At 56.5% G+C, this 27,978-nt stretch overlaps 2 protein-coding genes across 2 annotated transcripts; one reads left to right on the top strand and one right to left on the bottom strand.

Moving 5' to 3' along the window:
* ATP2A1 (ATPase, Ca++ transporting, cardiac muscle, fast twitch 1) lies at nt 1-16,308 on the top strand. The gene is made up of 22 exons (XM_015559512.1): nt 1-309; nt 654-671; nt 1,052-1,134; nt 2,303-2,407; nt 3,087-3,225; nt 5,049-5,127; nt 5,845-5,932; nt 6,440-6,737; nt 6,899-7,065; nt 9,088-9,176; nt 9,422-9,524; nt 9,768-9,899; nt 11,942-12,064; nt 12,185-12,403; nt 13,316-13,651; nt 13,837-14,057; nt 14,153-14,355; nt 14,531-14,616; nt 14,713-14,846; nt 14,951-15,068; nt 15,201-15,318; nt 16,025-16,308. Exons 1-22 carry the CDS (start codon nt 192-194, stop codon nt 16,048-16,050), a joined length of 3,003 nt encoding a protein of 1,000 aa, XP_015414998.1. The 5' UTR covers nt 1-191; the 3' UTR covers nt 16,051-16,308.
* RABEP2 (rabaptin, RAB GTPase binding effector protein 2) lies at nt 16,265-27,881 on the bottom strand. The gene is made up of 13 exons (XM_006756857.2): nt 27,570-27,881; nt 24,101-24,258; nt 21,848-21,958; nt 21,414-21,764; nt 20,023-20,118; nt 19,832-19,930; nt 18,975-19,127; nt 17,806-17,983; nt 17,662-17,673; nt 17,514-17,569; nt 17,371-17,424; nt 17,170-17,286; nt 16,265-16,832 (listed from the first exon to the last, which is right to left on the bottom strand). The coding sequence occupies exons 1-13, from the start codon at nt 27,682-27,684 to the stop codon at nt 16,731-16,733; spliced, it is 1,602 nt and encodes a 533-aa protein (XP_006756920.1). The 5' UTR covers nt 27,685-27,881; the 3' UTR covers nt 16,265-16,730.
* Between the last annotated feature and the right edge of the window lie 97 nt (nt 27,882-27,978).

Here is a 27,978-nt window from a genome sequence, read left to right as displayed (position 1 = left end):
GGGGGGTGGCCAGCTGCTGCAAGTGGGACGGGGGTCAGAGCTTCCTGGAGGGAAGAAAAATCTGGGGGGGGCAGGAGACAAAAAGGAAGAAACCCAGACAAACAGGCAGGTGAACACACTGAGGAAGGCCCCCCACACGTGGAACGCCCCCAGAAGGAACACCGCCCCCTGGCCCCCAGGAAGGGAGCACAATGGAGGCTGCACACTCCAAGAGCACAGAAGAATGTCTGGCCTATTTTGGGGTGAGCGAGACCACAGGCCTCACCCCGGACCAAGTTAAGCGGCACATAGAGAAATACGGCCCCAATGGTAAGTGTCCTTTGGAGAGGCTGGCAATGGCCTCTCGCAGCCCTGCAGCACCCACTCACACAAGCACACGCACGCGCACACACACTCACACTCGCGTGGGAGCCTCTCCCTCCAGGGGACTTAGGGAAGAGCTGGGCCCTGGTCCAATGACTACAGGGGGGAGAGGACACTGGCAGACAGGGGCCCTGAGACCCGGAGTTTGGGAGGTTTTATGGGTGACCTTGGGGAACCTCAGATGCCCTGTTGATGGCCTGATTCTCCTACCTTAGTCACAGATCCCAGGGTGTGGGGGCATTAGACTGAACCCCAAATGAATATGTCCTTTTTTTCTTTTCCCTGGGTAGAGCTCCCTGCCGAGGAAGGTAAGTTACTGGACTCCCTCTCCCCTCTGGGTCCCACTCCCTTCTCCCTGCCTGCTCCCTACTCACTCCTGGGGCAAATACCCCTCCCCAAGGGTGGGAGCTTGGCTGGGGGCAGAAGTTTCCAGGCACTTTCTCCTTGAGGCATCCAGCCCTTGAACAGCTGCCCACCGCTTGGAGGAAGGAGCCTGCTTTTGGAGCCCTGGCAAGCTCCCTCCGCCCTTCTCTAAGAGCCAAGTGGCCTGCCCATCACCCCGGAACCTCACAGCTCCAGGCTGGAAGTCAGGGCGCTCCCAGTCCCTGGACCCCTGCTTGCACCCAGAGTCCCAGCGGTGGTTCATCCGCTAGACCTTAACCCCAGGCCTCGCCTTGCCTCCCCCCAGGGAAGTCCCTGTGGGAGCTGGTGGTAGAGCAGTTTGAAGACCTTCTTGTGCGGATCCTCCTCCTGGCCGCCTGCATTTCCTTTGTAAGTGTGGGAGGGCATGGGGGATGGCGAGTGGGGGGGCGGGGGGGAGATCTGGGGAGCGTGCTGGGTGTTGGCTGGAATCAGAGGCTGCTCCAGTCCCAGCCCTCCGCATCCTATTCTGCAGACCAGCACTGAGGGGGTGGGGTGGGGCTGGTGTGCGTCCTCTGTCCTTCCCACACCCCGCAGGCAGGTTTTATTTTAAGCTTTAAGGGTGTTCTCAGCCAAAACACTGAAGCTAAGCCATCCCCGAAGCTTCAAGGGCTCTGGAGGCTCGGGTTACCCCCTGAGCGCAGGGCTCCCCAGCTCGGAGACTGCTGCCACCCCGGGCACCACTGCTCCCTGCCCTGGGCCCACGGGCCACTCCACCAATCCCCGAGCAGCCTCGCGCCCCTGGCCCGCCCCCTGGCGCTGATTGGTTGAGGCAGATTCCCTCCGAGAGGCGGGAAAGAGCTGCTGGTGCGAGGGTGACCCCTCACCTGCCTCTGGCCTCCCCGCCCCATCAGGGCTGGGGCTCCTGAGACCCCTCCCCAGGGCCCCGGCACCCTCCTTCCCAGCAGTCCACCTGCATGTGAGGGGTGGACTCAGTCCCCATGGGAGGAGGACTGTGGCCACAGGCCTCCCTGTCCCCGGCTCCTCGATGGAGGCCTCCGGGCCACCGAGCACTAGCTGGCAGGGCCGCCCTCTCCCTTCTCAGATTTGCTCCTTGACATTTGCCTGTGGCTGTCGCCTTTGCCTGGCAGAGGAAACAGCTGGGGTGGGGTGTGTACAGGAGGCGGTAACTCTATCCCCCCTCCTGCTCCCTCCTGAAACCCGACCTCCCAGCCCGGCTGGGGGAGGGGTGTGGGTGGGCCGGCGCCGTCGGGACCAGGGGGTTTTTCCTCGGGGTTTGGCTCCCAGGAGATGGATGTGGCCGTGGGAGTCCTTGGCCTGGGTGTCCCCTGAGCTTCGCTTACAAGCCAACAACCCAGCCAGGGAAAGCTGAAAGCGTCCTTGCCAGGCCCTGGGTGGTGGTGTCTGCCCCCTGTGCCCCCGTGCCCCCTGTGCCGCGAGCATCAGCAGGCACCCCTGTGGACCCGCGCTCGCTCCTGCCGTGTCCTCACCTCCTGGGCTTTCTGTGCCTGTCGGAGGGGCTCCAGCTCCTGTCATCCTCCCTCTCCCTGCTCCCCAGGTGCTGGCCTGGTTTGAGGAAGGTGAGGAGACCGTCACTGCCTTTGTGGAGCCCTTTGTCATCCTCCTGATCCTTATTGCCAACGCCATCGTGGGGGTTTGGCAGGTTAGCCTTGACCCCACCCCACTGCGTCCCCTCCTGACACTGAGCAGGCGGCCAGCCTCCCCCCACCTCCCGCATCGCCTCCCCTGGGCTGGCCTTGTTCTCTGGTCCTATCGCTGCCTTTGCACATGGGACGGGGTGTTGGAAAGTGGGGGCGACCTGCTCCTACTGTCACTTGCTGGCTGTATAGCCCTGGACAAGTGCCTTCATCTTCCTGAACCTCAGTTTCCTCATCCATAAAACGGGGCTAGTAGTCCTGCCCCCGGAGTGGAGACACGTCACCAGGTGATGAGTGCAGAAGTGCCTGGCCCTGTGCCTGGCATGTAGAGGGAGTTCAGTAAATAATAGTTTTGAGTTTCTTCTTTCTCTGACCTTACTACCCTCTACTTGTCCTGTCCCCTGCTTTCGGATTCTCTTTGATTCTCTTTTCTCCCGAAAAGCCCCTTAACTGTGTGCAGCTCTAAGTGACAGTTCCCTCACACACACGGGTTTATCTGCTTCCCTGTGCCAGGAGCGGGGCTGCAGAACCTCCTCTTCCTCTGTGGATCCCACTGCCCCCAGGACTCTGGCCCCTGCTCCACCATCTCTACACTCCGCCCCCCAGCCCTCCCCAGGCAGTCCCCTCCCCTCCCACCACCTTTCTCCCTCTGATTCTCCTCCTGCCCTCCGCCCTGCACCCCAGGAACGTAATGCAGAGAACGCCATTGAGGCCCTGAAGGAATATGAGCCCGAGATGGGGAAAGTCTATCGGGCTGACCGGAAGTCAGTGCAGAGGATCAAGGCTCGGGACATTGTCCCCGGGGACATCGTGGAGGTGGCTGGTGAGTGATGAGACTGAGTGGTCCAGAGTCGGAGGCCTTGGGTTCGAGGCCAAGAAGATGTATATGTTGAGGGCAAGGACTGGTCACTCCCTGATCTGGGTCCAGGAGGTAGCCAGGGTGGTGGAGTCTTTGCTTCTCCTTCCAGACTCCTCAGGAGGCCACCAGGGCCATGTTTTTTTAGGAACAGCCAGTCCTGTCCCTGAAGCTGCAGGCAGACCCCCTTCCCCCCGCCTCTCACCCAGTACTTGCAAGCAACAGGTGGAGCCCAGTCCCTGCCAATGGTCCCATCTCCACCCCCTCCCGAGGCCTGGCTTCCCCCTCCTTCCACCACCCCCAAGCTTGGTCAGCCTTAAATCTTGACCTCTCTGTGCCCTTGAGGCCTCTCAAAGGGGAAGGAGCGAGGGTTGAAGGGAGGAAGCGGGGCCAAAGGCTCAAGCCCCCGGCCATGTAAGGGAAACTCAGCCCCAGCAGAGAACACGGGACCTGGGAGGGGAGCTCAAGGAGGGCCCCGCCTCTGTGCAGAGGGACACTTAATGCCCGACGGGGAGGGGTGGGGGCTGGGTGGCTAAGATTACTGGGATTCTGCCCCCTTCAGCGGTTTTTATATTTGCCCTGCACAGGCCTCCCCACATCTCCAGGCCCCTGGCAGAGGGGAGCGTATCTTTCTCAGTGGGCTTCCCTCCCAGACACCCACGTTGCCACCATGGGAAACTTGGAGAGAGGGAGGGAGGGCAGGCTGAAGACCCTGCTGCCCCATCGCTGTCCTGCTATGGTGACAGTTTGGAGTCTGTGCCATGAATGTCTATAAATATCGCTTCGACTTGGGTGACAGTGTGTCCCGCCCAACTCCATGGCCAACCCCGTCCCTCCTCCATCAGCTTCCTCTGGCACAGGAGGAGGAACCTCGGAAACAAGGGGAGGAACGCACTCGAACCCCGTCCCCAGAACCATCCTTAGGACCAGGCAGGATCAGGCAGAGGGCCTAGGAGGCACTTAGCCTCCTCAAAGGTCTCGAGTCTGGTGGGGCATCCGCTTGCAGCCGCCCCCAGTGGGCTTCCTGGACTGACCCATTCCTCTGGCCCCCCCACAACTTCTCAGCCCCCCTCTCCTCGCTCCTTGCAGACCTCCCCTTCTCTTCCGCCATCTCCCGGCTCACTCACCCCTTCCCTCGCTCACATGCTCAGACTGGACAGCACGTTGTGGATGTGCGTCTGCTGCAATGGACTGTGCCCTCTGCCTCAGCAACTCCTCTCTCCCCCTGTGCCTTCCCTCCCCACACTCGCCTCTCACTCACTCTCCCCTGCTTCTCGCTCCACCCTCAGTCTTGGTTGGTGGAACTGATTTTTCTCAGTTCCCACGTTTTCTCCTGTCTCTTCCTACCTGCCCTGGCTGTTCCACTCCGTCCTCTTCCCTGACATACGTCTCTCCAACTCGCCCTGTTTCCTTTAGTTCTTTGCTTGCCTTTCCCTCCTCGCCTTTCTCACTTGCCTCGCTCTCTGTTGTGCTGTCTCCCGTTCGTTCTCCCTTCAGTCATTCAACATAAATGTATTCAGCTGCCAGGCCTCCCTTCACAGGGCTCACAGCCCGGTGGGGAGAAAAGCTTTCAGCGAGGGGGACAGTGGCATGAGTGTTAAGAGGGAGATCCTGGGGCTACAGGAGCACATGCTGAGGGCCTGACTCAAGCCCAGGGTGGGCACCCAGCCGGGGTGACTTCGCCAAGACCTGACGGATGAGGTGAGGTAGTTGGACAAAAATTGCGCTTTTTTAGGAAGGAAGGAAAACACTTTCCCAACTAACTTCAGTCTTCTCTACTCTCTCCACAGTGGGGGACAAGGTCCCTGCAGACATCCGCATCCTCTCCATCAAATCCACCACCCTCCGGGTTGACCAGTCCATCCTGACTTTTTCACCCAGCCCCAGGGCCCTTCCGCTCAGCACTGCTCAGCTTTGTTCACGGTTGCAAAACTCAAACACAAGGATGTGGGAGAGGGCAACACTTGTGCCCATTCTCCCGGCGGCCGCCGATCCGTCCCTTCCACAGACAGACGGACACACTCACCCAGGGAACTATCCTGCCTCCGCAAAAGCCTGCGAGTCAGGAACCATAGGTTCTAGGACAAGACAAGGTTCAGATGCACTTAAAGCACTTGCTTCTGGGTCTCCTCTGGGACAGAAGGTGGTGAAGAGCCAGGGCGGGTTCCCACAGCCAGGAGGCAAGGTCCAATCTTTGTCATACATTGTGACATTCAAGTACTTAAACTAGGGGGTGGGGGGGGGCTCCCTCCCAGGAGACTGCGCCCCCCTGTGGGCAGTGCACAGTCACCGAGTCAGCTGACTGACTTCACCAGGACCTTTTCTAAGGGGACCTGTTACCCTCCCTGCTTACAGAGGAGCGAACAGGTGGATGAGCCTAAGACAGGCAGCTTTAAGTGGTGAAGCTGAGGTGTGGGTCCAGGTCTTCTTACTCTAAGGGCAGTGAGTTCCCCGTTTGCCGCCGGTGTCTGCTCCCAGAGTCCAGACTTCCTCCAGGTCACTGCTCGGTCCTTACCAGGCCTGTGCTGTGCGCAGGGGGCATTAGGGCCGGGAGTGGGGGTGTCCTCTGAAGACCCCCTTCTCCACAGGCGAGTCCGTTTCTGTCATCAAGCACACAGAGCCTGTTCCTGACCCCCGAGCCGTCAACCAGGATAAGAAGAACATGCTCTTCTCGGTGAGCCATGCGGGGCCAGCTGGTCTGGGTGAGCTGTGGCCGTGGGGGAAGAAATGAGTCCCGCCCTCGCCGGTTTGACTCAGTGGATAGAGCATCAGCCTGCGGACTGAAGGGTCCCGGGGTCGATTGTGGTCAAGGGCACATGCCAGGGTTGTGGGCTTGATCCCCAGTAGGGGGCGTGCAGGAGGCAGCCAGTCAATGATTCTCTTTCATCATTGATGTTTCTCTCTCTCCCCCTCCCTTCCTCTCTGACATCGATTTAAAAAAAGATTTATATATATATATGTGTGTGTATATATATATATATATACACACACATATATATATACACTATTTCTTTAAAAAAAAAGATCTTGTATAATCTAGCTGTTTAAATTTCCAAATAATCATTTCCATCCTTAACTATAAAGGTTCTCTTTATCCTTAAAAAAAAACAAGAAAGAAAGGGAACGAGTCTCACAGTTGCAGTGCTTTGCCTGATGCCTTGCCTTCCCTGCGCCTTCCCAGGGCACCAACATCGCAGCTGGCAAGGCCATCGGCATCGTGGCCACGACTGGTGTGAGCACCGAGATTGGGAAGATCCGAGACCAAATGGCCGCCACCGAGCAGGACAAGACCCCTCTGCAGCAGAAGCTGGACGAGTTTGGGGAGCAGCTCTCCAAGGTCATCTCTCTCATCTGCGTGGCCGTGTGGCTCATCAACATTGGCCACTTCAACGACCCCGTCCACGGGGGCTCCTGGTTCCGTGGCGCCATCTACTACTTTAAGATCGCTGTGGCCCTGGCTGTGGCTGCGATCCCAGAAGGTACGGCGGTCTCTCGCCCCGTTTGCCAATCTCGTCAATAGGGACTCTTTTTCCAAATAAGGTAACATCCGCAGGTTCCAGGGACAGGGCCTGATATCTTTGGGCGCCGTTCCTTCCCATCTCTATTATCGCTCCCTCACTCCGACTGCTTCCCCCCACAGGCCTGCCTGCAGTCATCACCACCTGCCTGGCCTTGGGCACCCGCCGGATGGCAAAGAAAAACGCTATCGTGAGGAGCTTGCCCTCTGTCGAGACTCTGGGCTGCACCTCTGTCATCTGTTCCGACAAGACAGGCACCCTCACCACCAACCAGATGTCTGTCTGCAAGGTCAGAGAAGCACAGGACCGCCGCTCAGGGACCGCCCTGTGCAGGGAGCCTCCCCAGATAGGGTTGCCCTTCATCACTCACCGCTTCTTATTGGCCTGGAGAGAAATGCTCAGAGGGCGGATGGAGTGCCATCCTGCAAGCTCTGGAGGGGGTCCGAGAGGCCCCTCTGCCCCAGCCAGACATTGCCCTGCGTTATCTCTAATCCCCCACAGCAGCCCCAACGGGGAAAGGTCTCACTTACCCCACCTTCCAGAGGAAGAGACTGAGACTCTGGAAAACTCAGTGCCCAGTTAAGAGGTAGCAGAATTGAGTTTCAAACCCAAGTCTGTCTGGCCCAGAGCCCCTGCCTGTGCACTAGCCTGCCTTCCAGAATGGTCATCCACAGCAGGGCCCTGGGAACCGGCCACCATCTCCAGCAGCATTTCCCAAACCAGGGCTCTCCATCTCCCTGTGCCTCAGGCTCTCCGGCAGTCTGGACTTCTTCTCAGCATAATATTTGAAATGTGTAAAATAAATACTTAGGGCCCGAGCTGGTTTAGCTCAGTGGAGAGAGCATCTGCTGGTAGCCTGAAGAGTCCCAGGTTTGATTCCCGTCAAGGGCACATGCCCGGGTTGTGGGCTCGATCCCCAGTAGGGGACGTGCAGGAGGCAGCTGATCAATGATTCTCTCCCATCATTGATGTTTCTCTCTCTCCCTCCCTCTCCCTTCCTCTCTGAAATCAATAAAAATATATTTTAAAAATAAATAAAATAAATACTTAGGATTCTGTTTTAAAAATAGAGCAGATCACAGAGGAAACCAATGATTTAAGCACAGTTATCAAAATACTTTAAAAACAGATTTGCAATTTGGTAACACTTCTGCTTCTTGATTAACGCATTTAAGTAGCAAGCCTGGCAGTGGGTCTAAGAACTACCGTAATGTTGAAGCTGTGGTTCATTGCCTGCATTCATAATTGGAAGGAAATGCTAAATGTCAGTTAGAGAGAAAGCAAAAGATGTCTTCTTTTATTTCTTTTTCTTTATTTGTAAGTATGAGCATTTTTTAATTGATTGGGAGAGAGAGAGAGAGAGAGAGAGAGAGAGAGAGTCGTTGCTTTGCTGTTCCAATGCATTCAGTGGTTGATTCTCGTATGTGCCTTGACCGGGATCGAACCTGAAGCCTTGGCGTATCAGGACGATGTTGTAACCAGCTGAGATACTGGCCAGGGCTTGTCTTTTTTTTTTTTTTTTTGCCATCGAAGTTCACAGACCCCTGGCCAGGAATCCCCGACCTAAATGGAGCTCTTGGAATAGCATGTCCATTAAATGGAAATTGTTGTTCTGGGACTTGGGGACTCTGTGGTCAGACCAGGGGAGGAAGGGCTGTACCCTTGGCCCCTTGGGGAGGCCACCTGCCTCCTGGCATTTGAAAGCCTCCGAGAAGGCCGACTGTAAAGAGGGTGGATTTCACTGTGTTTAGCCCAGAGCTTCCCAAACTTACTGGACCACAGACCGCTTTGTCTCGGACATGTCTTAACGCCGTCCCTTCCGCACTTGCTCTGGTTCAGGGGGTGCTCCCCTCAGAGCGCTGCAGATGCTGCTCCTTCCACGGCACCGGCTTCAGAGCCAGGCCACAGGCTTGTGCAGCCCGGCCCCTGTCTTGTTTCATAAAAATGAATTCACTGCCCAAATTCAAAGTCCAGAGATTTCATAGGAAAAAACCCGGAATTTCTAGCTGTTCCTGCAGAACTAGAAGATCTGGCCCCGGTGGCTGGAGCTGCCTCTGGGTCCTGTAGCCCCTGCCCCACCCCTTACTGCACGTCTTCACTTCTGTGCTAAGGCCAGTAGCCAATCAGAGAAGATTGCAGGGGTGTGGAGGGAGAGGGGGGATGCAGGGAGAGAAAAGCGGCGAGTCGGAGGGTGGTAGGAAGTTCACTTGGTTTGTGCAGGTGGCGGGCAGAGGGACATCGGAGCCTGGGCCCTCGGTGCCTTCAGGGGAAGGGAGCCAGGCGTCAACACAGACCCCTCTCTCTCCCGCAGATGTTTGTCATCGACAAGGTGGAAGGAGACTCCTGCGTGCTGAACAAGTTCTCCATCACTGGTTCCACTTACGCTCCCGAAGGAGAGGTGTAAGTCCCCCGCGCCTCAGCTCCTCGCCCTCCGCACGCCCACCTTCCTCCCGGGGCCTCCCTCCAGTTGTCTTCCTTTCTCTCTCTTCTTCCTTCCCTGACCTTGTTCTCTGTCCCACCTGATCTCCAAGTGGATTGTCATTGCCCCGACGGCGCCTCACTGCTGTCCCCTTGCTCTCTCTGCGTCTCACTCCCTATTCTTCTCCACTTGTCTCTTTTCCTTCCTTCCCCCACCCCGCTGCCAGCTTGAAGAATGATAAGCCAATCCGGGCGGGGCAGTACGATGGGCTGGTGGAGCTGGCCACCATCTGTGCCCTCTGCAATGACTCCTCCTTGGACTTCAACGAGGTAACCCCGACCCTCCCAAAGCAGCCCTCCTTCCCCTGCCAGCTGGCTCAGGTGCAGGCATCCTCACCGGGTCACAAGGCAGGGGCACGGGAAGGGGGTCCTTGGTACCAAGTCCTTTCCTCGTGTAAGGGGAAGGGAGTGACTTGCTCCTTCCCTTTCTAGGCGGAAGGCGGGTGGGATTGGTGGGAGCAAGGGGCCAGGAGCCCAGGGCACCTACTTCGTCTTCCTCCTCTACCCTCTCAGGCCAAAGGTGTTTATGAGAAAGTCGGTGAGGCCACCGAGACGGCACTCACCACCCTCGTAGAGAAGATGAATGTATTCAACACGGATGTGAGAAGCCTCTCCAAGGTGGAGAGGGCCAACGCCTGCAACTCGGTGAGTCTGGCTGCTCCCGCCCACGGGGTCCTTCACCCCCATCGCCTGGGCCAGGCAGGACCCCAGGAACGTCAGGAAGCAGAGGCCCCTGTCGGGCTGGGGAGGCCCTCGTGTCCCATGCTGGCACCCCAACCAGTATAGGCCGGTGGCCACACCTCACCTTCTCTGGGTCAGGCTGACTTTGAAAAGGACCCGCTGCCCCTGGACTAGGAGTGCTCTCTCCGCTGAAGCTGCAGCATCCCTGCCTTCGGTTAAGATCACTTCCTCCTGCCCCTCCCTAGTTGAAAAGGCAAAGAGCTGGACCCAGACACCGCCTGGGGCAGCCCCGCCTGCAGTTATTACCCCTTTGCCTCCAGAAACACACTTGTTTTAATTATATCCCGAGACCTGATTTAGGGTTTGCGAAATGTGGCCACTGCCCATCCTTTCACTTCCCCTTGGTCTGTTTTCCTCGCCCTTGAGTTCTTCCTGTTAATATTTACTCAGTGAAACATTGAATTCCTCTGGGATGTTATGCTCCCCACAGCACCGTCTCATATGCGAGATGCTCATATATATGTCAGTAGACATATTTTTTTAACTTTGTGCTTTTGTCTTATTGAGGTAAATTCACTTAACATAAAATTCACCATTTTAACCATTAAAGTGTACATTTCAGGGGCTTCTAATACATTCATGATGTGCAACCATCACCACTATCTCTTTTTTTAAATTTCTCTATTGTTTAAAGTATTACATATGTCTCATTTTCCCCGTTGACCTCTCCCCGGCCATTCCCACCCCCCAGCACATGCCCTCACCCCCCTACTCTCTGTGTCCATGGGTTATGCTTATATGCATGCGTACAAGTCCTTTGGTTGATCTCTTATCCAATCCCCCTCCCCTGCCTTCCCTCTGAGGTTGGATGGTCTATTCGATGCTTCTACGTCTCTGGATCTATTTTTGTTTCACTAGATACTTGATACCTATTTTTTTTTTAAATATATTTTATTGACTTTTTACAGAGAGGAAAGGAGAGAGATAGAGATAGAGAGTTAGAAACATCGATGAGAGAGAAACATCGATCAGCTGCCTCCTGCACATCTCCCACTGGGGAAGTGCGCGCAACCCAGGTACATGCCCTTGACCGGAATCGAACCTGGGACCCTTCAGTCCGCAGGCCGACGCTCTATCCACTGAGCCAAACCAGTTTCGGCTTGATACCTATTTTAATCATTTACAAATGATAATATTTTTTAAATTCACAAATGATGAAGTAAACATCAACTTATTTTAATTTTATTATTGTTATCTTTAGTTTTGTTTTTTTTTGTTTGTTTGTGTTTTTTTTTATTTTTTTTTTAAATATATTTTATTGATTTTTTACAGAGAGGAAGGGAGAGAGATAGAGAGTTAGAAACATCGATCAGCTGCCTCCTGCACATCTCCTACTGAGGATGTGCCCGTAACCCAGGTACATGCCCTTGACCGGAATCGAACCTGGGACCCTTCAGTCCGCAGGCCGACGCTCTATCCACTGAGCCAAACCGGTTTCGGCAAGTTTTGTTTTATTTTATGGAGAAATATCCATGATGCATTTGGTGACAGGCTCTCACTCATTTTTTTGGAACACTTACTATTTCATGCCAGGCACTAGGTCTGCACTGGCCCAAGCACATGTCTCTAGAAGCACATGTGTTTGTTTAAATGTAAATTAATTAAAAATATAAGTGAAAACTCGGCTCTGCAGTTGCATCAGCCACATGTCCCACGCTCAGTCGTTCCTAGCCTAGAACATGCCACCATCACTGAGAGTTCAGTGGGCAGTGCCACACTGCCACCTTGTTTCTGCTGTGCTTTAAGCCGGACACGGTAACGCAGTGGCCGCAGTGGCTGCGGAATTCTCACCTGGGGTGCCGTGGGTGCCACTCAGCTGACAATCTGGGGTCCGTGCGACTGCCACAGCCTTTCGATTATGCCGGGGCTCCTCCCTCTAGCACAGCATCAGCGCTCTTTTCCTCCAGCCTCATGTCTGCCTCCCGCTTCCCGTCTCCTCTCAACAGGTGATCCGCCAGCTCATGAAGAAGGAGTTCACCCTGGAGTTCTCCCGAGACAGAAAGTCCATGTCTGTCTATTGCTCTCCAGCCAAATCCCGGGCTGCCGTGGGCAACAAGATGTTTGTCAAGGTCAGAAATCAGAATGTGCCCCAGACTTTGCTGTCTGGGCCTGAGCCCCTCTCCGATCCGCCCTCTTACTGTGCCCTGGAAAGAAGACAGTCCTCTCTGAATGCTGGTCTGGTCTCCTAGGGTGCCCCCGAGGGGGTCATCGACCGTTGTACCTACGTGCGCGTCGGCACCACCCGGGTGCCCATGACAGGGCCGATGAAGGAGAAGATCATGACGGTGATCAAGGAGTGGGGCACTGGCCGGGACACCCTGCGCTGTCTGGCTCTGGCCACCCGGGACACCCCCCCGAAGCGAGAGGACATGATCCTGGAAGACTCCACCAAGTTCATGGACTACGAGGTGAGCAGATGGACTCCATGGTCCCAGCGTCATCTGCCTCGCCCCCTCCTCCACCCTGTCCTCTCCTACTTTGTCCCGGGGCCTGGAATCACAGGAGGTTAGAGTCTGAAAGAACCTTAGTGCTGCTTTGCGTGTGACCGTGCGCCTGTCCGTGATGAGGTAAGGCGGTGAGCACACAGAGCAGAAGTCAGCGCACACACTCGGGGCAGCTGACACATTTCCATCGTGGCTTTCTTTTTTTATTTTTTATTTATTTATTTTTTTAAATATATTTTATTGATTTTTTACAGAGAGGAAGGGAGAGAGATAGAGTGTTAGAAACATCGATGAGAGAGAAACATCGATCAGCTGCCTCCTGCACAGCCCCCATGGGGATGTGCCCGCAACCAAGGTACATGCCCTTGACCGGAATCGAACCCGGGACTCTTGAGCCTGCAGGCTGACGCTCTATCCACTGAGCCACGCCGGTTAGGGCCCATCATGGCTTTCTTGATGCAAGCAGCAGCACAGCGGCCTGCATTCCGGCACAGGCTCCTTTTTTCTAGTGGATCGGCTCTCTGAAGAGCACTGGTCCACGCCCTTCACCTATGAAGGGGACTCCGGCATGGCCGTTCGCACAGATTTGCTCCAAGTTGTAGACCAAGCGAATGGCCCTTCAGAAAGCCGAAACCACCACCCTCACCCCCAGCTCAAGTTCTTCGGTGAAAGACACAGTCTGCCACTTACAATGGGCTTGGCACTGCCAAGCGTGCAGGCAGACGTGTAAGCAGGGAAGGTTTCCTGCCCGCTGAGGGTTAACACTAGGCCCAGGCAGCTCTCCCCAGCTCAGACCTTTCTGCCCAGCTCCGAGCGCTTCCTCCCGGCTCACTTCCCGAGCCCCTCACCGATCTGTCCTCTCTGCCGCCTCCCCAGATGGACCTGACATTCGTTGGCGTGGTCGGCATGTTGGACCCTCCCCGAAAGGAGGTCACAGGCTCTATCCAGCTGTGCCGTGACGCCGGAATCCGGGTGATCATGATTACTGGGGACAACAAGGGCACAGCCATTGCCATCTGCCGGCGAATTGGCATCTTTGGGGAGAACGAGGAGGTGACAGACCGAGCCTACACTGGCCGGGAGTTCGATGACCTGCCCCTGGGCGAGCAGCGGGAGGCCTGCCGTCGCGCCTGCTGCTTTGCCCGCGTGGAGCCTGCCCATAAGTCGAAGATTGTGGAGTATCTGCAGTCTTACGATGAGATCACCGCTATGGTGAGGAGACCAACAGGCCTGCCCAGGCGGGGCCCGTGGAGCCTGGCATGGGGCCGTCTGCAGAGGGTCCATTGAGACATTGTCTTCAGGAGCTAGGAGCCTGGGAGGGAGGAGCTGAGTGAGGGCCCTGGTCACATGCAGGAGGGGGTGGGAGGGGCCAGGTCCCACCTTCTCTCTCCCCGCAGACAGGCGATGGGGTCAACGACGCCCCTGCTCTGAAGAAGGCTGAGATCGGCATCGCCATGGGCTCTGGCACCGCCGTGGCCAAGACCGCCTCCGAGATGGTGCTGGCTGACGACAACTTCTCCACCATCGTGGCTGCCGTGGAGGAGGGCCGGGCTATCTACAACAACATGAAGCAGTTCATCCGCTACCTCATCTCCTCCAACGTGGGCGAGGTGGTCTGGTGAGCGGCCAGGGGCAGCGGCCAGGAGGACCCAGCCGGGTAGGGGAGGGCCAAAGGTCTGGGAGCAGGACGACATGACCTCCTCCTTCTGGCAGCATCTTCCTGACAGCCGCCTTGGGGCTGCCTGAGGCCCTGATCCCTGTGCAGCTGCTGTGGGTGAACCTGGTGACTGACGGGCTCCCGGCCACAGCCCTGGGCTTCAACCCACCGGACCTGGACATCATGGACAGGCCCCCCCGGAGCCCCAAGGAGCCCCTCATCAGTGGCTGGCTCTTCTTCCGCTACATGGCAATTGGGGGTGAGTAGAATGAGACCCCCACAATCCTTTCCAACCTTCCATCTCTGGGACGCCAGCCCCTCCAGGGCAGCTGCCCCGTTGCTCCTTCTCTGCCAGCTGTTCACAGCCATCGGTCATCCTGATGCCTCCCATCTCCCCAGCCCTGACCCCCAACCCCCCATCTTCCCCTCCGCAGGCTACGTGGGTGCGGCCACTGTGGGAGCGGCTGCCTGGTGGTTCCTGTACGCAGAGGACGGGCCTCACGTCACCTACAGCCAGCTGGTAGGGAGGCTGAAGAGGGAGGACGGAGGTGGACGGGGAGCAGAAGGGTGGCCCCGAGGCTTCTGTGGGACCCCAGTTCCTCCCCTCCCCCTGCAGACTCACTTCATGCAGTGCACCGAGGACAATCCTGACTTTGAGGGTGTGGAGTGTGAGATCTTTGAGGCCCCTGAGCCCATGACCATGGCCTTGTCCGTGCTGGTCACCATCGAGATGTGCAATGCTCTCAACAGGTAGGACCTGTCCCCCCACACACACACCTTTGCCCTCCACCCCTCCTCTTGCCTCACCTCTCTCGTGTCTCCCACCCTTGCTTCCGCCCGCCACCCGCTGGCAGCCTCTCTGAGAACCAGTCCCTGGTGCGGATGCCGCCCTGGGTGAACATCTGGCTGCTGGGCTCCATCTGCCTCTCCATGTCCCTCCATTTCCTCATTCTCTACGTGGACCCTCTGCCGGTGAGCTCCCCTGGCCAGGCACCCGTTCCCCCGGGCGCCTGTGTGACTGTGAGAGCCCACAAAGGGAAGGAGGCTGGGCAGTGCTGGGTCCTCAGGGGGACACTTGTCCTCACTGTCTCTGACCCCCCTCAGATGATCTTCAAGCTCCGGGCCTTGGACGTGACCCAGTGGCTCATGGTCCTCAAGATCTCATTGCCCGTCATCGGGCTCGACGAGCTCCTGAAGTTCGTCGCTCGGAACTACCTGGAGGGTAAGCGGCTTCCCTCCTCTGTGCCCTGTCAGCCCCGGGCCCTGAGCACAGCCCCTCCCTCTGCGCTGCGAAGGCGCCCGCCCCCACCCTCTTCCTTTGCAGGTGGGCGTGTTCTCGGTCCCGGCAGGACCGCTGTCCACCAGGGAGGCGCACCCAGGCCCTTCCTCCCCTCCTCCCTCCATGTCTGGTGCAGACACCTCCTCCTTGGTGCCCCGACGTCCTCAGCCCTCTAGGCCCTCCACGCCCACCCTCCCCCAATAACGGCTGTCTCTCTGTCCTCTCTGGCCATAGGATAACCCGTTCCCCCTCCTCCATCTCTTTGAACCGTGTCACAGGTATCGCCCCCCTTCTTGTCCTTGCCCCCAGCTGCTGTGCCCCCACCTGACCCCTCTCCCCCTTGGGTGGCCTCCGAGGTCACTGCGCTCGCACACTGCCACTGCCGCGCTTCCAAGCAGGGGTACGCTGCTGCCCTTACTCTGCGGGCTCGCACTGCCCTGCCTCTGGGCACACTGTCTGCTGGGCTGCGCTGCGTTGCGCTGGCTGGGCGCTGCGCTGTCTGCCGCTGGGGCTGCAGTGGTTGGGAGTGGGATCTGGGGATACAGGTGGGTACGGGGGTTGCTGAGCGACCCTCCAGGTGAGTCTGCAGGGGGCGGGAGCCTGGAGCCTGGGAGGGACTCTGCTTCAACCCTTCCTTTTCTCCTTCCAGATCCAGAAGATGAAAGAAGGAAGTAACCAGTCCTTTTGCCCCTTCTTCCCCATCCTGATAGTGACACACCTTTAGCCAGAGCTGTGGCACAGGCCCCACACCCCCTCCCCCTCGACATTCTTGTTTATAAACACAATGTCCCCTTCCCTTTGCCTCCCCACCCAGCCACCCACCTTCCCTTTACCCTGTAAAAACCTCCCTTCCCCAGCCACGTGGGGCTGCAGGGACAAGGCGACCGACTGAGCTGAGCTGCTTATTTATTGAAAATAAATGACAGAAAAGTCTGGCCTTGCCTCCATGCACATCTTGGGCCTGGTCGAGCCCCTGGGGACAAGCATCTTAGTGTCATGCAGCCCAGAAAGCAGCTGTCTGTCCAGGACGCACATGTGGAGGGAGGCTCCACGCCACCACCCACAGCTTGGCTGGGATTAGGGAAGGGAGCAGGGGCGGGGCCGGCAGCCTGGTTGGGGGACGGGGGCACCAGGTGGGACCCAGGAGGCAGCATAGCAGCCAGAGAGCCGCAGGGCTGAGCCTGCACCTTTGGTTCAGGAGGGAGCTGGGACCCTCACCCAGTGTCATCCTTGGGAGCAGAAGGCCCAGCCACTCCCCCCAGGCTGAGAGAAGGACTCATCCTGAGAGCCCCGAAGCGTAGGCCTCCTGGTTCTGCAGTGGAGAAGGCGGTCTCCCCGAGGGGTGGGGCTGGCCCTCAGCTGTCCTTCACGTCCCCGATGTCCCTGAGCGGCGCCTCGTCCAAGAGGCTGCGCACCTGCTCCAGACTCTCCGCCTGGCGGATCTGCTCCAGGCGCACCTGCGGGCCAGTGAGGCAAGCAGAGGCCCTGGTGGGCAAATGTAGCCCCGCCTCCCCATCCCGTAGTGAGACCAGGTTCAAGGAAGGGGTCCTGGAAGGGCAGCCTGAGGAAGCGGGCAGGGCAGGTGATAAATGGCACCCAGCACGGCCGTGGGCCTGGGCCTGAGCTGCCCACGAGGACAGAGATGGACACACAGAGCTTTAACGTCTGGAGCAGTCGCTCAGGAAAACACCAGCCCGGGAGGAGGAAGAGGACTGCTCTAACTGGAGACTGTCCTTGCCTGACCCAGGACACGTCACCTGGAGTCGTGCAGCCTGGTGGGGGGGCCGGCCATACCTGCAGGGCCTGGGACAGGCGCACGAAGTCCCTCTGCACCTGCTCGCTGGTCTCCAGCTCGGCCTGCAGCCGCAGCACCTTTGCCCTCTGTTCCGAGAGGAGGTCTGTGAGCTGAGCCTGGGGACAGGACGAGGCTGGAGCCTTGGGCCAGGCGGGAGAGGGCGGCCACGGGAGGGTCCCTCTACACCAGCCCTCACTGACCTCTTCTGTGGGGCCTGACCCTGGTGGCTGCTTCGGGGCTTCCTGCCGCCTGGCCTGAGGCAGACAGAGGGCAGAGGGCCCGGTTAGGGGCTCCTCCACACTGCCACCCCTGCCCCTCATCCCGCCTGGCCTGACGGCCTCACCTTGCTCTGTTCCTGATGGATCCGCTCCATCTCCGTCCTGAGGCTGCACAAGGAGGCTAGGAAGTCAGGCAGGGACAAGCCGTCAGGCCCACGCCCGCCTCCTTTCCCGGCCCCAGCCCCGGCCCCGCCGGCTCCAGCCCATACTCACCCTCTAACACCTCTGTGTGGGAAGGAAAGAGAGAGGTCAAGGCTTGTTCTCACTCCCTCTCTCCCCACCTGGCACCCAGGTGGTCCCCTGTGGGGAGGCCAAACCCCCGAGAGCAGGAGTGAGGGAGCTCATCTCTCCTCTCACCTGTCTCCTCCCGCTGCCCCCTCAGCTGCCCCTCCAGGCTGGCCCTCGCCGCCGTCTCTTCCTCCAGCGCCTCCCGCAGCGTCACGATCTCGATGCGAAGGCGTTCGGCCTCGTGCTCCCGGGCCCGCTGGTGCGCCCTGGCCTCCTGCCCCATGCGGAGCACCAGCTGCTTCAGCTCCTGGAAGGGCAAAGCACCTGCTGGGTGTGGCAGCCGGGCCAAGGCAGCAGGGGTCACCAGTCACACGGGAGCGTGGGGAGGGGAGGGAGGGAGGACTCTGTTAGAAGTGGGGACAGCCCGTCACGGGCCGAGGAGACAGTACATGACCCAGCAGTGAGCGCTGCACAGCAAGCGCACGTCCCGGCCGAGGCTGTGAGGAATGGTGCCAAGTTCCGGATTACCCCGAGCAAGACACCCTTTCCTCCCGCTCAGAAGCAATGAACAGGTCAGCACGCCACTGCGAGGGAGGCATGTGCTTATCATAAAACTGGCACCGAGAAAGAGCAGGGGGCGCTCAGATTCAAGAAGGTGGAAGCAGAGCCAAGCATAAGGGTCCATGAGGAGACACAGTTGTATTTTCAGGACGGGCAAGGGCGCCCGGTGACCTCCACTTCTTGTTAAAATCCTCACCTGAAGAGGTTTCATTGATTAATAGAGAGAAACACTGATGTGAAAGAGAAACACCAATTTGTTGCCTCGCTTATGCACCCCGATCGGGGATGGAACCCGCCACCTGGGTGTATGTCCTGACCAGGAATCAAACCCACAACCTTTTTGGTGAACGGGATGATGCTTCGAGCCACTGAGCCACCCAGCCAGGGCGACCTTCATATTTTTAACAAATCAACAGAGACCATGCACAGACCAATGATGATAGCTGCTATGAACCAAAGATTGTGATGAATTCAACGCTGTGGGTCTCGTGTCACTTAAAAATAAACCAAATCACCGCTCTCTCACATCGAGCATTCTGTGCACTCATTTTCTCCTCATGCGACGCTGGCAGGGGGGTTTGGTCCCGTTCTCAGGTGAGGAAACAGCCTCAGCAAAGCCAAGTGAGCCGGCCACGGTGACGCAGTGAAAACACAGCAGCCTGGATCTGTCCCCCACACCACAGGGAGGAGGTGCCACCAGGGTGGACCCCAGGCTCCGGTGCCTGCACCCCCCTTACCGGGACGGAGCTGGGCATTGACTCTTCCTGGCCCTCCTGCTCCAGGACCCGGGGGGCTGACGACGGTGGCTGCTCGGCCCGGAGCCCTCGGTTTTCCTCCGTCAGCCGCTTCACCTCGTGGCTCAGGCCCTTGTGGGAGGCGGCCAGCTCTGCCTGGGGAGGAAGAGTTAGTGCGCGATGAGGGGACCAGGGGTCTCCAGGCCCCTGGGAGCCACACCCCAACCCCTCTTCCTTCAGCCTTCTCAGTGACTTGGGGGTCACACAGTGGCAGCCACCAACCATGTCGGCTGCTTTATTTGGTACATGTTGTTTGTTTTTACTTTAAATTAGTTGCTAAGTCTAAAAATTGGTAGACGACACACAAATACCTAGTTTTCTGGCTTCTCTTGACAAACAGAAAACCTGGCAGCACTGAGCTCGATTCCCACAGGGCAGAGTCCAGGGCAGTGGCCCCCTGCGCACCATCGCTCGGCCTCCCAGGTTGCCCCTTCCTGCCTCGCACCTCGCACCTGGCACCTGGCCCAATCTAATCGTCTACAGCTCTTGTCTGGGCTGGGACGTATCTGGTCTCTCCATCCCTGCTTTTACTCTTCACGACTCTGAGCTGGGTCCCACTGTCTCAATTTCACCGCGGCAGGGCTGCGGCTCCCAGCCTGTGGGATCAGCTCCAGACCCCGCAGCAGGTGCGCCGTGGGCTCGCTCTGCACACAAGCCCCTGCCCTGGCCACAGTGCCAGGTACCCGGGAAACCCTTTCACCCACTTGGCACCAACTTCAGGTGCAGCCCGCGCCTCGACCTTCCATGTGCCCCCCCTCAACCAGTTCCCATCCCTCCTGCCCCAGCCCCCAAGCCCTCACCATCTGCAGCTGAACCCGCTCCTGAGCCTGGCTCACGGTCCCCTGCAGGGTCTGCAGCAGCTGCTCTGAGTTCTGGACCTGTGCCAGGAGCACCTGCATCTGTGGGTGGCAGGGGGCAAGGGTGAGGCTGGGGCCTGGGAGGAGACATGCAGCCAGAGGCCCTGCTGGGCTGGGGCAGAGGCTGCACCCACCTGCTTGGCACAGTCCTCATTGCTTCGCCTCAGGCCCTCTTGCAGCTCATCCCGCTCACGGCTGATGTTCTCCAGGTCCTTTTGCAGCTGCCGCCCCTGCCACAGACCCGGCCTCAGACTCAACCTCCAGGGAAGGCCTCCCCTCACCATGTCTCTTATGCCTCGCACCCCCCGCCCCCTTTGTTTTTTGGCATCTCAGCAGATGGTGCCATTACCCTCACAGTTGCTCAAGCCCAAAGCCCAGGAATTGATGCTGACCCTTCTCTTTTTTCCACTCCCCAAGTCCAACCACCAGCAGGCCCTGCCAATCTGCCCCCAAAGTAGATTCCACATCCACTTCTCTTAATCTCTGCTGCCATCTCCTGGTCCCAGTCACAACCTTTTTCTAAACCAGTGATGGCAAACCTTCTGAGCTCAGCGTGTCAGCATTTTGAAAAACCCTAACTTAACTCTGGTGCCGTGTCACATATAGAAATTTTTTGATATTTGCAACCATAGTAAAACAAAGAACACGCGTGTCATAGGTTCGCCGTCACTGCTCTAAACTATGTCAGGGCCCTAGCTGGCTTGGCTCAGTGGCTAGAGCATTGGCCTGCGGACTGAAGGGTCCAGGTTGAATTCCCGTCAAGGGCACATGCCAGGGTTGCGGGCTCGATCCCCAGGAGGGGTCATGCAGGAGGCAGCCGATCAATGATTCTCTCTCATCACTGATGTTTCTCTCTCCCTCTCCCTTCCTCTCTGAAATCAATAAAAACAAACAAACAGACACAAAAACAAAACGATGTCAAGCACCTCTCCCTCTCCCTTCCTCTCTGAAACAAACAAACAGACACAAAAAACGATGTCAAGCACCTCCAACCAGCCACCGCCTCTCCTGTTGCCCGCACCCCCTCCCCCAGCCCATTCCTGCACCGAGGCCCACGTGGTCATGTGAAGCCTAAGGCAGAGCAGGCCTCTCGGTGGTTTAAACCCCTGAGGCTTCCCACTGCTCCTTGTCTGAACCCCCGTGCACTGAGCTGACCCCCGGGCCTGCCTTCCTTTCTGACCTCATCCCTCTCCTCCCTCAGACACACCACGGTCTATCCATCCTCAGGGCCTTTGAACTTGCGTCCCTTCTGCCCCCACTCTGCGAGGAGCGCCTCTGTCACCTTCGGGTTAGTCCCCGGCACTGCAGGGCCTGTTCCTTTCCCCTGGGCCTCACCGGGGACCCTGACTTCCTCACGTGCCCGTGTGCAGGTGCCGTGTCCACGTGCATGCGTGGGCCTGGCTCCCTAACTGGCGGAAGCGCCAGGAGGGAGTTTTTTCTTCACTGTGGATCCCCAGCTCTGCTCGGCGTGGGCAGGGAGAGGTGGACGCATGCAGGCAGACACGCACCCTGCCACTCTACTCACCTCCATTTGCAGCTGCTCCCACTGGGTGTCTGGGACAAGCTGGTAACCAGGAGGGGGCAGGTAGATGCCCTCAGGGACCAGGGTGCCCGTGGACACCAGAGAGGCTGTCTCTTCCTGCTCGGGGCTCAGGCCCTGGCGGCCACGGGGCAGGGAGGTGCTGCTGCCGGGCCCGCCGCCGAGGGAGAAGGAGGAGATGGAGGCGCTGTCATCACAGTTGTGGGCGAAGGCCTCGGCCGCTGCACCCCCATCTCCGCTCAGCTCCTCGAGAGGCTCCAGCGGGGGAGACAGGTCCCGGGAGAGAGGCAGCAACTCCGTGGAGCCATGCAGGGAAGGGGGGTGCCGGGGACGTCTCTAGGGAAGGGGGTCAGGGAAGAGGCTGGGGGACAGGGTCCTGCAACGCCCTCTTCCCTCAGTGCCCCCTGGCCTCCCCTCACCTGGATCTCTTGAATCAGCTCCTCCGCTCTCAGCAACTTGGCCTTCAGCTCCTCTATCTCCTGCTCCATGGGCAGCACGATCTCTCGCAGCTTCTCCGAGTCCTCGTGGGCCTGAAGAAGGGGGGGTTGGGCAGCGACAGTTGCCCTCCCAACTGCAGGACCCCTCAGGTGTGCTCAGAGCTTTCTTTCCCAGCACATCAGCCCCTCGAACCCTCCCAAGAAAGCCCTGTCCACCCCCATCGGAGATCACAGAGGGGGGAAAGGGGCCAGAGTCGCGACTATCTTCCCACCTGCTCACCATATTTCTTCCCCAACATCCAGTTTCCCTTTTATCATAGAAACTATCATTTAACTTGGGCACACAGCCTATATTCTAGAATACTATCCACATTTCTCAGCTTCCCTGTAACTAAGCATGGCCACGTGACGAAGTTACAGCAAAGGAGATGGAGGCAGGTGCCATGTGCAACCTCAGGGCAACTCCTTAAAGGGTGTGCGTTCCTCCTCTCCTCCACCTCCTCCTCACCAGCTAGAATGTGGGCAGGGCTGGCACTCAAGCAGGCATCTGGGACATGAGGTAGTAAGCTACCTGTGGCTACACAGCAACACAGACGGAGCCCCAGTTCCTAACGACTTGTTAAAAAATTCCTATAGGCGTTTATGTGAGCCAAACTGATGACAAATACCGGGGGGCAAGATCTCAGTCGCTCTGGAGAACAACAGTTTTGCAGCTTCCCTAAGAGCTGAGCTGCCACTTCAGTCTTGGAAACGTCTACCTCTGGACCTTAGGAAAGTAAGCATCTCTCTTATTTAAGCCACTGCTGACCTGGGTTTCCACACCTCATCCTAACCGATGGGCCCTCCCACATTCCAATCACCACCAGATCGCTGGCTAATTCTTTTTGGTCTCTTTCCAAGTTCGGGATCCTCCTGAACATAACGTCTCCAGGAGGATGAAACAGGCTCCTCTGGGCTAGGACAGCCAAACCTCACCACGTCACCAGGCCATCTCGTCTCCCACAAGTGCTCGGTCAGCAAGAACGGCCCTGCGGCCCTGGCCGGTGTGTGAGTCAGTGGTTACAGCATCGGCCCACGGACCACAGGATCTCAGGTTCGATACCTAATCAGGGCACATACCCTGGCTGCGGACCTGATCCCCTGTCAGGGTGTGTGTGGAAGGCAACCGATGGATGTTTCTCTGTCACACTGATGTCTCTCTCTCTCTAAAAAAACAACTCAATCAATCAATCAATCAAAAGGTTTTTTTTAAAAAAACAAGCAGCTCAATCTAACCCTCCAATCTCTTATGTGAACCATGGCAACAGGCAGGGCAGGCCTGTGTGGCCCAAACAAAACTCTGGATCCATCCAAAGCCTTGGAATCCACTGCAGATCCCAGGCTGTGGCCTGACCGTGGCCACAGGCAGGGGCTGGGCCAGGCCTGCCGCCCCTCCCCCATCCCAGGTGGCTCCCCCTCAGCAGAGCCCTCTCCTTCCCGCCCTGGGTGACTGCTCCCAGAGGAACACCCCAACGCAAGCCGCAGCCTCTGCTGGGAAGGTGTGGGTTGGGCACCTTCCTTTCTTGGGCTCCTGTTTTGACCTCTGTCTGTCTAGCCTGGCGACTGACTCGCTCTCCCTGGGCCTTGGTCTCCTCATGCATAAAATGAGCTAAGTACCTACCTCACAGGGCTGCTGTGAGGATCAAGTGAGGTAACGATGTGAACCTGCTTTGAAAGATGAAGAGTTTGGTAATATGTGCTTCCTACTATTATTAATAATGAAAACAATAATAAAGGAAGTGATATACTATTTCCAGAACAAGAATTTTAGAACCAGATGGCTTTGATTTTTAAGTCACAAATCTCCTTTCCATGTGCAAAACCTGGGGAGAATTACTGAACTTCTCTAAGCCTCATCTTCCTCATCTGTTAAATGGATCTAATGGACCTCGTTCTCAGGGGAAAGACTAGGGAGCCTGAATCTGTGAGGCAGTTATCAGAGTGCCTCGTGCATGAGAGGTAGCCTTGAGGGTTAGCTCCCTTTCCCCATGACTGTCCTTCATTGTGGAGGTAAGTGAACCTAGTGAAGCCACTAGGAAGTGGCAGGCCAAGACCCTGCTCAGTATGGACCCAGCATATGCGACACCCAGAATGATGACTGGGTGCCCTGCTCCCAATGATCTGGGAGCAGCACCCCAGCACCCCTCTGTCCGACAGCCACCAGTGGGGTCCGGAGGAGGCTCTCCCACACCCAACCTTCTCCATCTGCTTCTCCAAGGAGTCCAGGGGGTGAGCGCGGGACAGCAGCTGCTTCAGGCGGCCCAGCTCCCGCTCCTTCTCGTCGCAGTCCTGCTGCTGCTGCTGCCGCTCCTGCTTCAGAGAGGTGATCTGGGCTTCGTAGCTGCTGATGGAGTCTGGCGGGGCAGGAAAGCGGAGGAGGGGAAGGGTCAGTGCTTGCCCCCCACCCGCCACTGTGGGTGAGCAGGGCGCTCCCCAACACTAATGCACTGGGCGAGGCAATTTACCACAGTGACTACACTAAGACGGTGGGCCTTGTGGAGAGATGGCCTGGACAGTGTTAGCCTCTCCGCATCTGTGTCCTCAGCTGCAAAACGGGGACACTGATGACTACCCCACTGGGCTGCTAAAGGATCGAAGGAGATGACATATGGAGGGCGTTACACATAAGGCTGAGGATACGATACCCAGTCCACATTTAGACCAATAACAGTAGGTACAGACACGTGTCAACATACACCAACAAAAATCCGTATCTAATATATTTGTTATTTTCATGCTTATTTCAGTGTGTACTAACATCAGAAGTAAATATTCTGCCAAATCCAAAGTTCAGCCAATAGCCAGGCAGCACACTTTATCAGGAGAACAAATGAGAATATGAGAAGAGTTCCAGTCACGGTTGAACAAAGCTGGAATGATCCATAATAGATAACTGGTCTCTTAACCTTCTTCTTCATTGTTGTGTAGAATATATTTTTACTGATTTCAGAGAGGAAGGGAGAGAGAGAGAGAGAATCACTGATCAGCTGCCTCCTTCACACCCCCTACTGAGGATCAAGCCCGCAACCCAGGCACGTGCCCTTGACCGGAATCGAACCTGGGACCCTTCTGTCTGCAGGCCAACGCTCTATCCAAACCAGCTAGAGTGAAAGGCTAACAAATTTTAAGTGCCTCAGGCTTTAAGAATGCTGCAGGGAAAAAAGAACATCCTTCAGTTGGAACCTACAAAAGCTTGTTTATTTTGATTAATGTACTGGTACTTTTACTTACTTTTATTAATGTCTTTTTATTGCATGGTGTGAACTCAGTTATCGCTACAACAACCTGTAATATATCCTGAGCCCGGCCAGTGTTGCTCAGTGGTCGAGCATCAACCCATGAACCAGGAGGTCCCAGTTCAATTCCCGGTTGGGTCGCACCCCAAGCGGGGATGTGTAGCAGGCAGCCAATTGATGATTCTCTCTCATCATTGGTTTCTATTTCTCTCTCCCTCTCCCCTCCTCTCTCTAAAATCATAAAGAGTAAAAAAAGAATAAATTTATAATATATCCTCTTAAAAAAAAAGTTTTGCTGCCAGACCACCCGGGTTCAAATCTGTGGCTTTCTACCTGCAGAACCTTGGGCAAATTATCTAACCTCCTTGGGCCTCAGCGCTTCCTCTGCAAAATGGAGATAGATAACAGTTCCTACTTCATAGAAACTGTAATAAAGGTTAAATACTCATAAAGCACTTAGCTCAGTACCTGGCATATATGTGTTAGCCATTATTATAAACGTTGTTGTTATGATATGTTCAATAAATGTTTGCCATTATTATTATCATTGTCGTTATGATGATGATCTAGGGTAGTTTTTCTTATAGGGACAGAAAATTTCCTTTAAAATAAATGTATGTAACCCTAGCCTGTTTGGCTCAGTGGATAGAGCATCAGCCTGTGGACTGAAGAGTCACAGGTTCAATTCTGGTCGCGGGCACGTAACTCGGTTGCAGGTTCGATCCCCAGCCCTGGTTGGGGTACGTGTGGGAAGCAACCAATCAATGTGTCACTCTCACACTGATGTTTCTCTCTCTCTCTCTGTTTCCCCCAGTCCCTTCCACTTTCTCTAGAAATCAATGGAGCCCTAGCTGGTTGGCTCAGTGGATAGAGTGTCAGCCTGTGGCTTGAAGGGTCCTAGGTTAGATTCCGGTCAAGGGCACATATCCGGGTTGCGAGCTCAATCCCCAGTAGGAAGCAGCTTATCAATGATTCTCTTCATCATTGATGTTTCTATTCTCCCTCTCACTTCCTCTCTGAAATCAATAAAAAAATATTTTAAAAAAAGAATCTTTAAAAAAAAAGCTTCCTTGAGCCGAAACCGGTTTGGCTCAGTGGATAGAGCGTCGGCCTGCGGACTGAAGGGTCCCAGGTTCGATTCCGGCCAAGGGCATGTACCTGGGTTGTGGGCACATCCCCAGTAGGAGATGTGCAGGAAGCAGCTGATCGAGGTTTCTCTCTCATCGATGTTTCTAACTCTCTATCTCTCTCCTTTCTTCTCTGTAAAAAATCAATAAAATATATATATATTTTAAAAAAGCTTCCTTGAAATAAATAAAAACCAATGGAAAATATCCTCGGGTAAGGATTAATAAAACAAATGTATGTACTTTTTTAAAAAAGTGGACCTATTTAAAGAACAAATATTAAGCAGGTAACAGGGCAAGTCATACAAGGAGAGAACCACATTGCATAAATAGTATGTGGATGCCTGAGATGTGGGAAATACAGCCCCAGAAGTCTGGAGGTGGAGCAGCTGTTAGAAAAGTAAATGACATGGTGGGGTGGGAATTTTAGAAAGCGTGCTCTGACCAAACTGGTGTGGCTCAGTGGTTGAGCATTGACCTATGAGGCAGGAGGTCACGGTTTGATTCCCAGTGTGGGAACATGCCCAGGTTGTGGGCTCAATCCCCAGCGGGAGGCGTGCAAAAGGCAGCCACTCAATGATTCTCTCTCATCACTGAGGCTTCTACCTCCCTCTCCCTTCCTCCCTGAAATCAATATAATCAATAAAAATGTATTTAAAAAAAGAAAGTGTACTCTGGAAGCCAATGTCAAGGCCAGATTACAGAGGGAGACCTGTGAGAAGCTGGGGTGGCTGTCCAGGGGAGTTGTCCAGAGCCTCACTACAGCAGTGGCTGTGAAAGCAGAGTGGGCGACAGGACCGGAAGCTGTTTCAGAGACTTTGGCCTCTGACTAGAGGAGAAGCGGGAAACAGAAAAAGAAGCTACGGGATCTGGGGCAATGGATGGTGCTGCATCCTAAGTACATACAGGGAAGTCGATGCACGAGTGTGTGGTGGGGGCCGGTGCGGATGTAAGGGTGCTGGGGAGGGAAGGAAACCAGAGGGTTAGACGCCAAAGAGGCAGGGCCCAAAGCTGAGTCTGGAGCCCAGAGGCTCAAATGAAGGAGCTTCCGGGAACTGAGAAGGTTGATCTTCAGGGCTGATCAGTGAGAGACAAGAAATGACAGGGGGCCAAGGGACAGGAAGAGCTCAGAGCTAAACTCAGCTGGAACTGACAGAGCTGCTGCCAGGCTGCCCTGGGCTAGGCAGCCCTGCTAACCTACCCCCACACCACCCGGATAGCTGATCTGACCCCTGACCCTCTTCTGGTCATGCACCCCCTCTGTGGGGCTGATGGAGAGTCTGCGAAGAGACCCTGACTCACCTTTCAGGATGGCCTGCAGGGAAGCCACCTCCTCTTGGCACTGCCGCTGCACCGCAGCCACAGCCTCGGCCTTCGTGCTCTCGCTCACCTCGGCCACCGCCTTCATGGTCTCCATTTCCGCCAGGGCGCCTGCCAGCTCGGCTCGAAGTCGGCAGAGTTCCCCTGACTCGGCCTCAGCCTCAGCCTTTGCGCCCTCCTGGGGCTGGGGATCAAGCACTGTGGGGAACAAGAATCAGCCTCTCTTCCCATTACTCCAGGATCCCCAATAACTGGGACCACCGAACCCCAAAGTCCAGTGACCTAGTAATACTGCAACCACGGTCCCCGCCCCTTCCCCAGACCCGCCCGCTTACCGGGCCCCGCCTTCTTCTCACCTAATTCAACCTGTAGTTTACAGTCCCGCCTCTTC

Source organism: Myotis davidii, unplaced genomic scaffold, assembly GCF_000327345.1.
Source record: "Myotis davidii unplaced genomic scaffold, ASM32734v1 scaffold934, whole genome shotgun sequence".
Classification (NCBI taxonomy): domain Eukaryota; kingdom Metazoa; phylum Chordata; class Mammalia; order Chiroptera; family Vespertilionidae; genus Myotis; species Myotis davidii.
The sequence above is the reverse complement of the archived record's forward strand: the minus strand, read 5'-3'. Positions and strand labels throughout refer to the sequence as shown.

Bases quoted from the DNA above. Each gene is read 5' to 3' on its own strand.
- RABEP2 (XM_006756857.2), bottom strand. From the start codon at position 27,684: ATGGAGACCATGAAGGCGGTGGCCGAGGTGAGCGAGAGCACGAAGGCC. The intron at 19,128-19,831 runs GTGAGGGCTTGG...CTTCCTCCCCAG, and splicing joins AGCGGGTTCAGCTGCAGATG to GCAGAGCTGGCCGCCTCCCA. The intron at 17,287-17,370 runs GTCAGTGAGGGC...TCCTGTCCCCAG, and splicing joins GGTCAGGCCCCACAGAAGAG to GCTCAGCTCACAGACCTCCT.
- ATP2A1 (XM_015559512.1), top strand. From the start codon at position 192: ATGGAGGCTGCACACTCCAAGAGCACAGAAGAATGTCTGGCCTATTTT. The intron at 1,135-2,302 runs GTAAGTGTGGGA...CCTGCTCCCCAG, and splicing joins TGGCCGCCTGCATTTCCTTT to GTGCTGGCCTGGTTTGAGGA. The intron at 15,319-16,024 runs GTAAGCGGCTTC...TTCTCCTTCCAG, and splicing joins CGCTCGGAACTACCTGGAGG to ATCCAGAAGATGAAAGAAGG.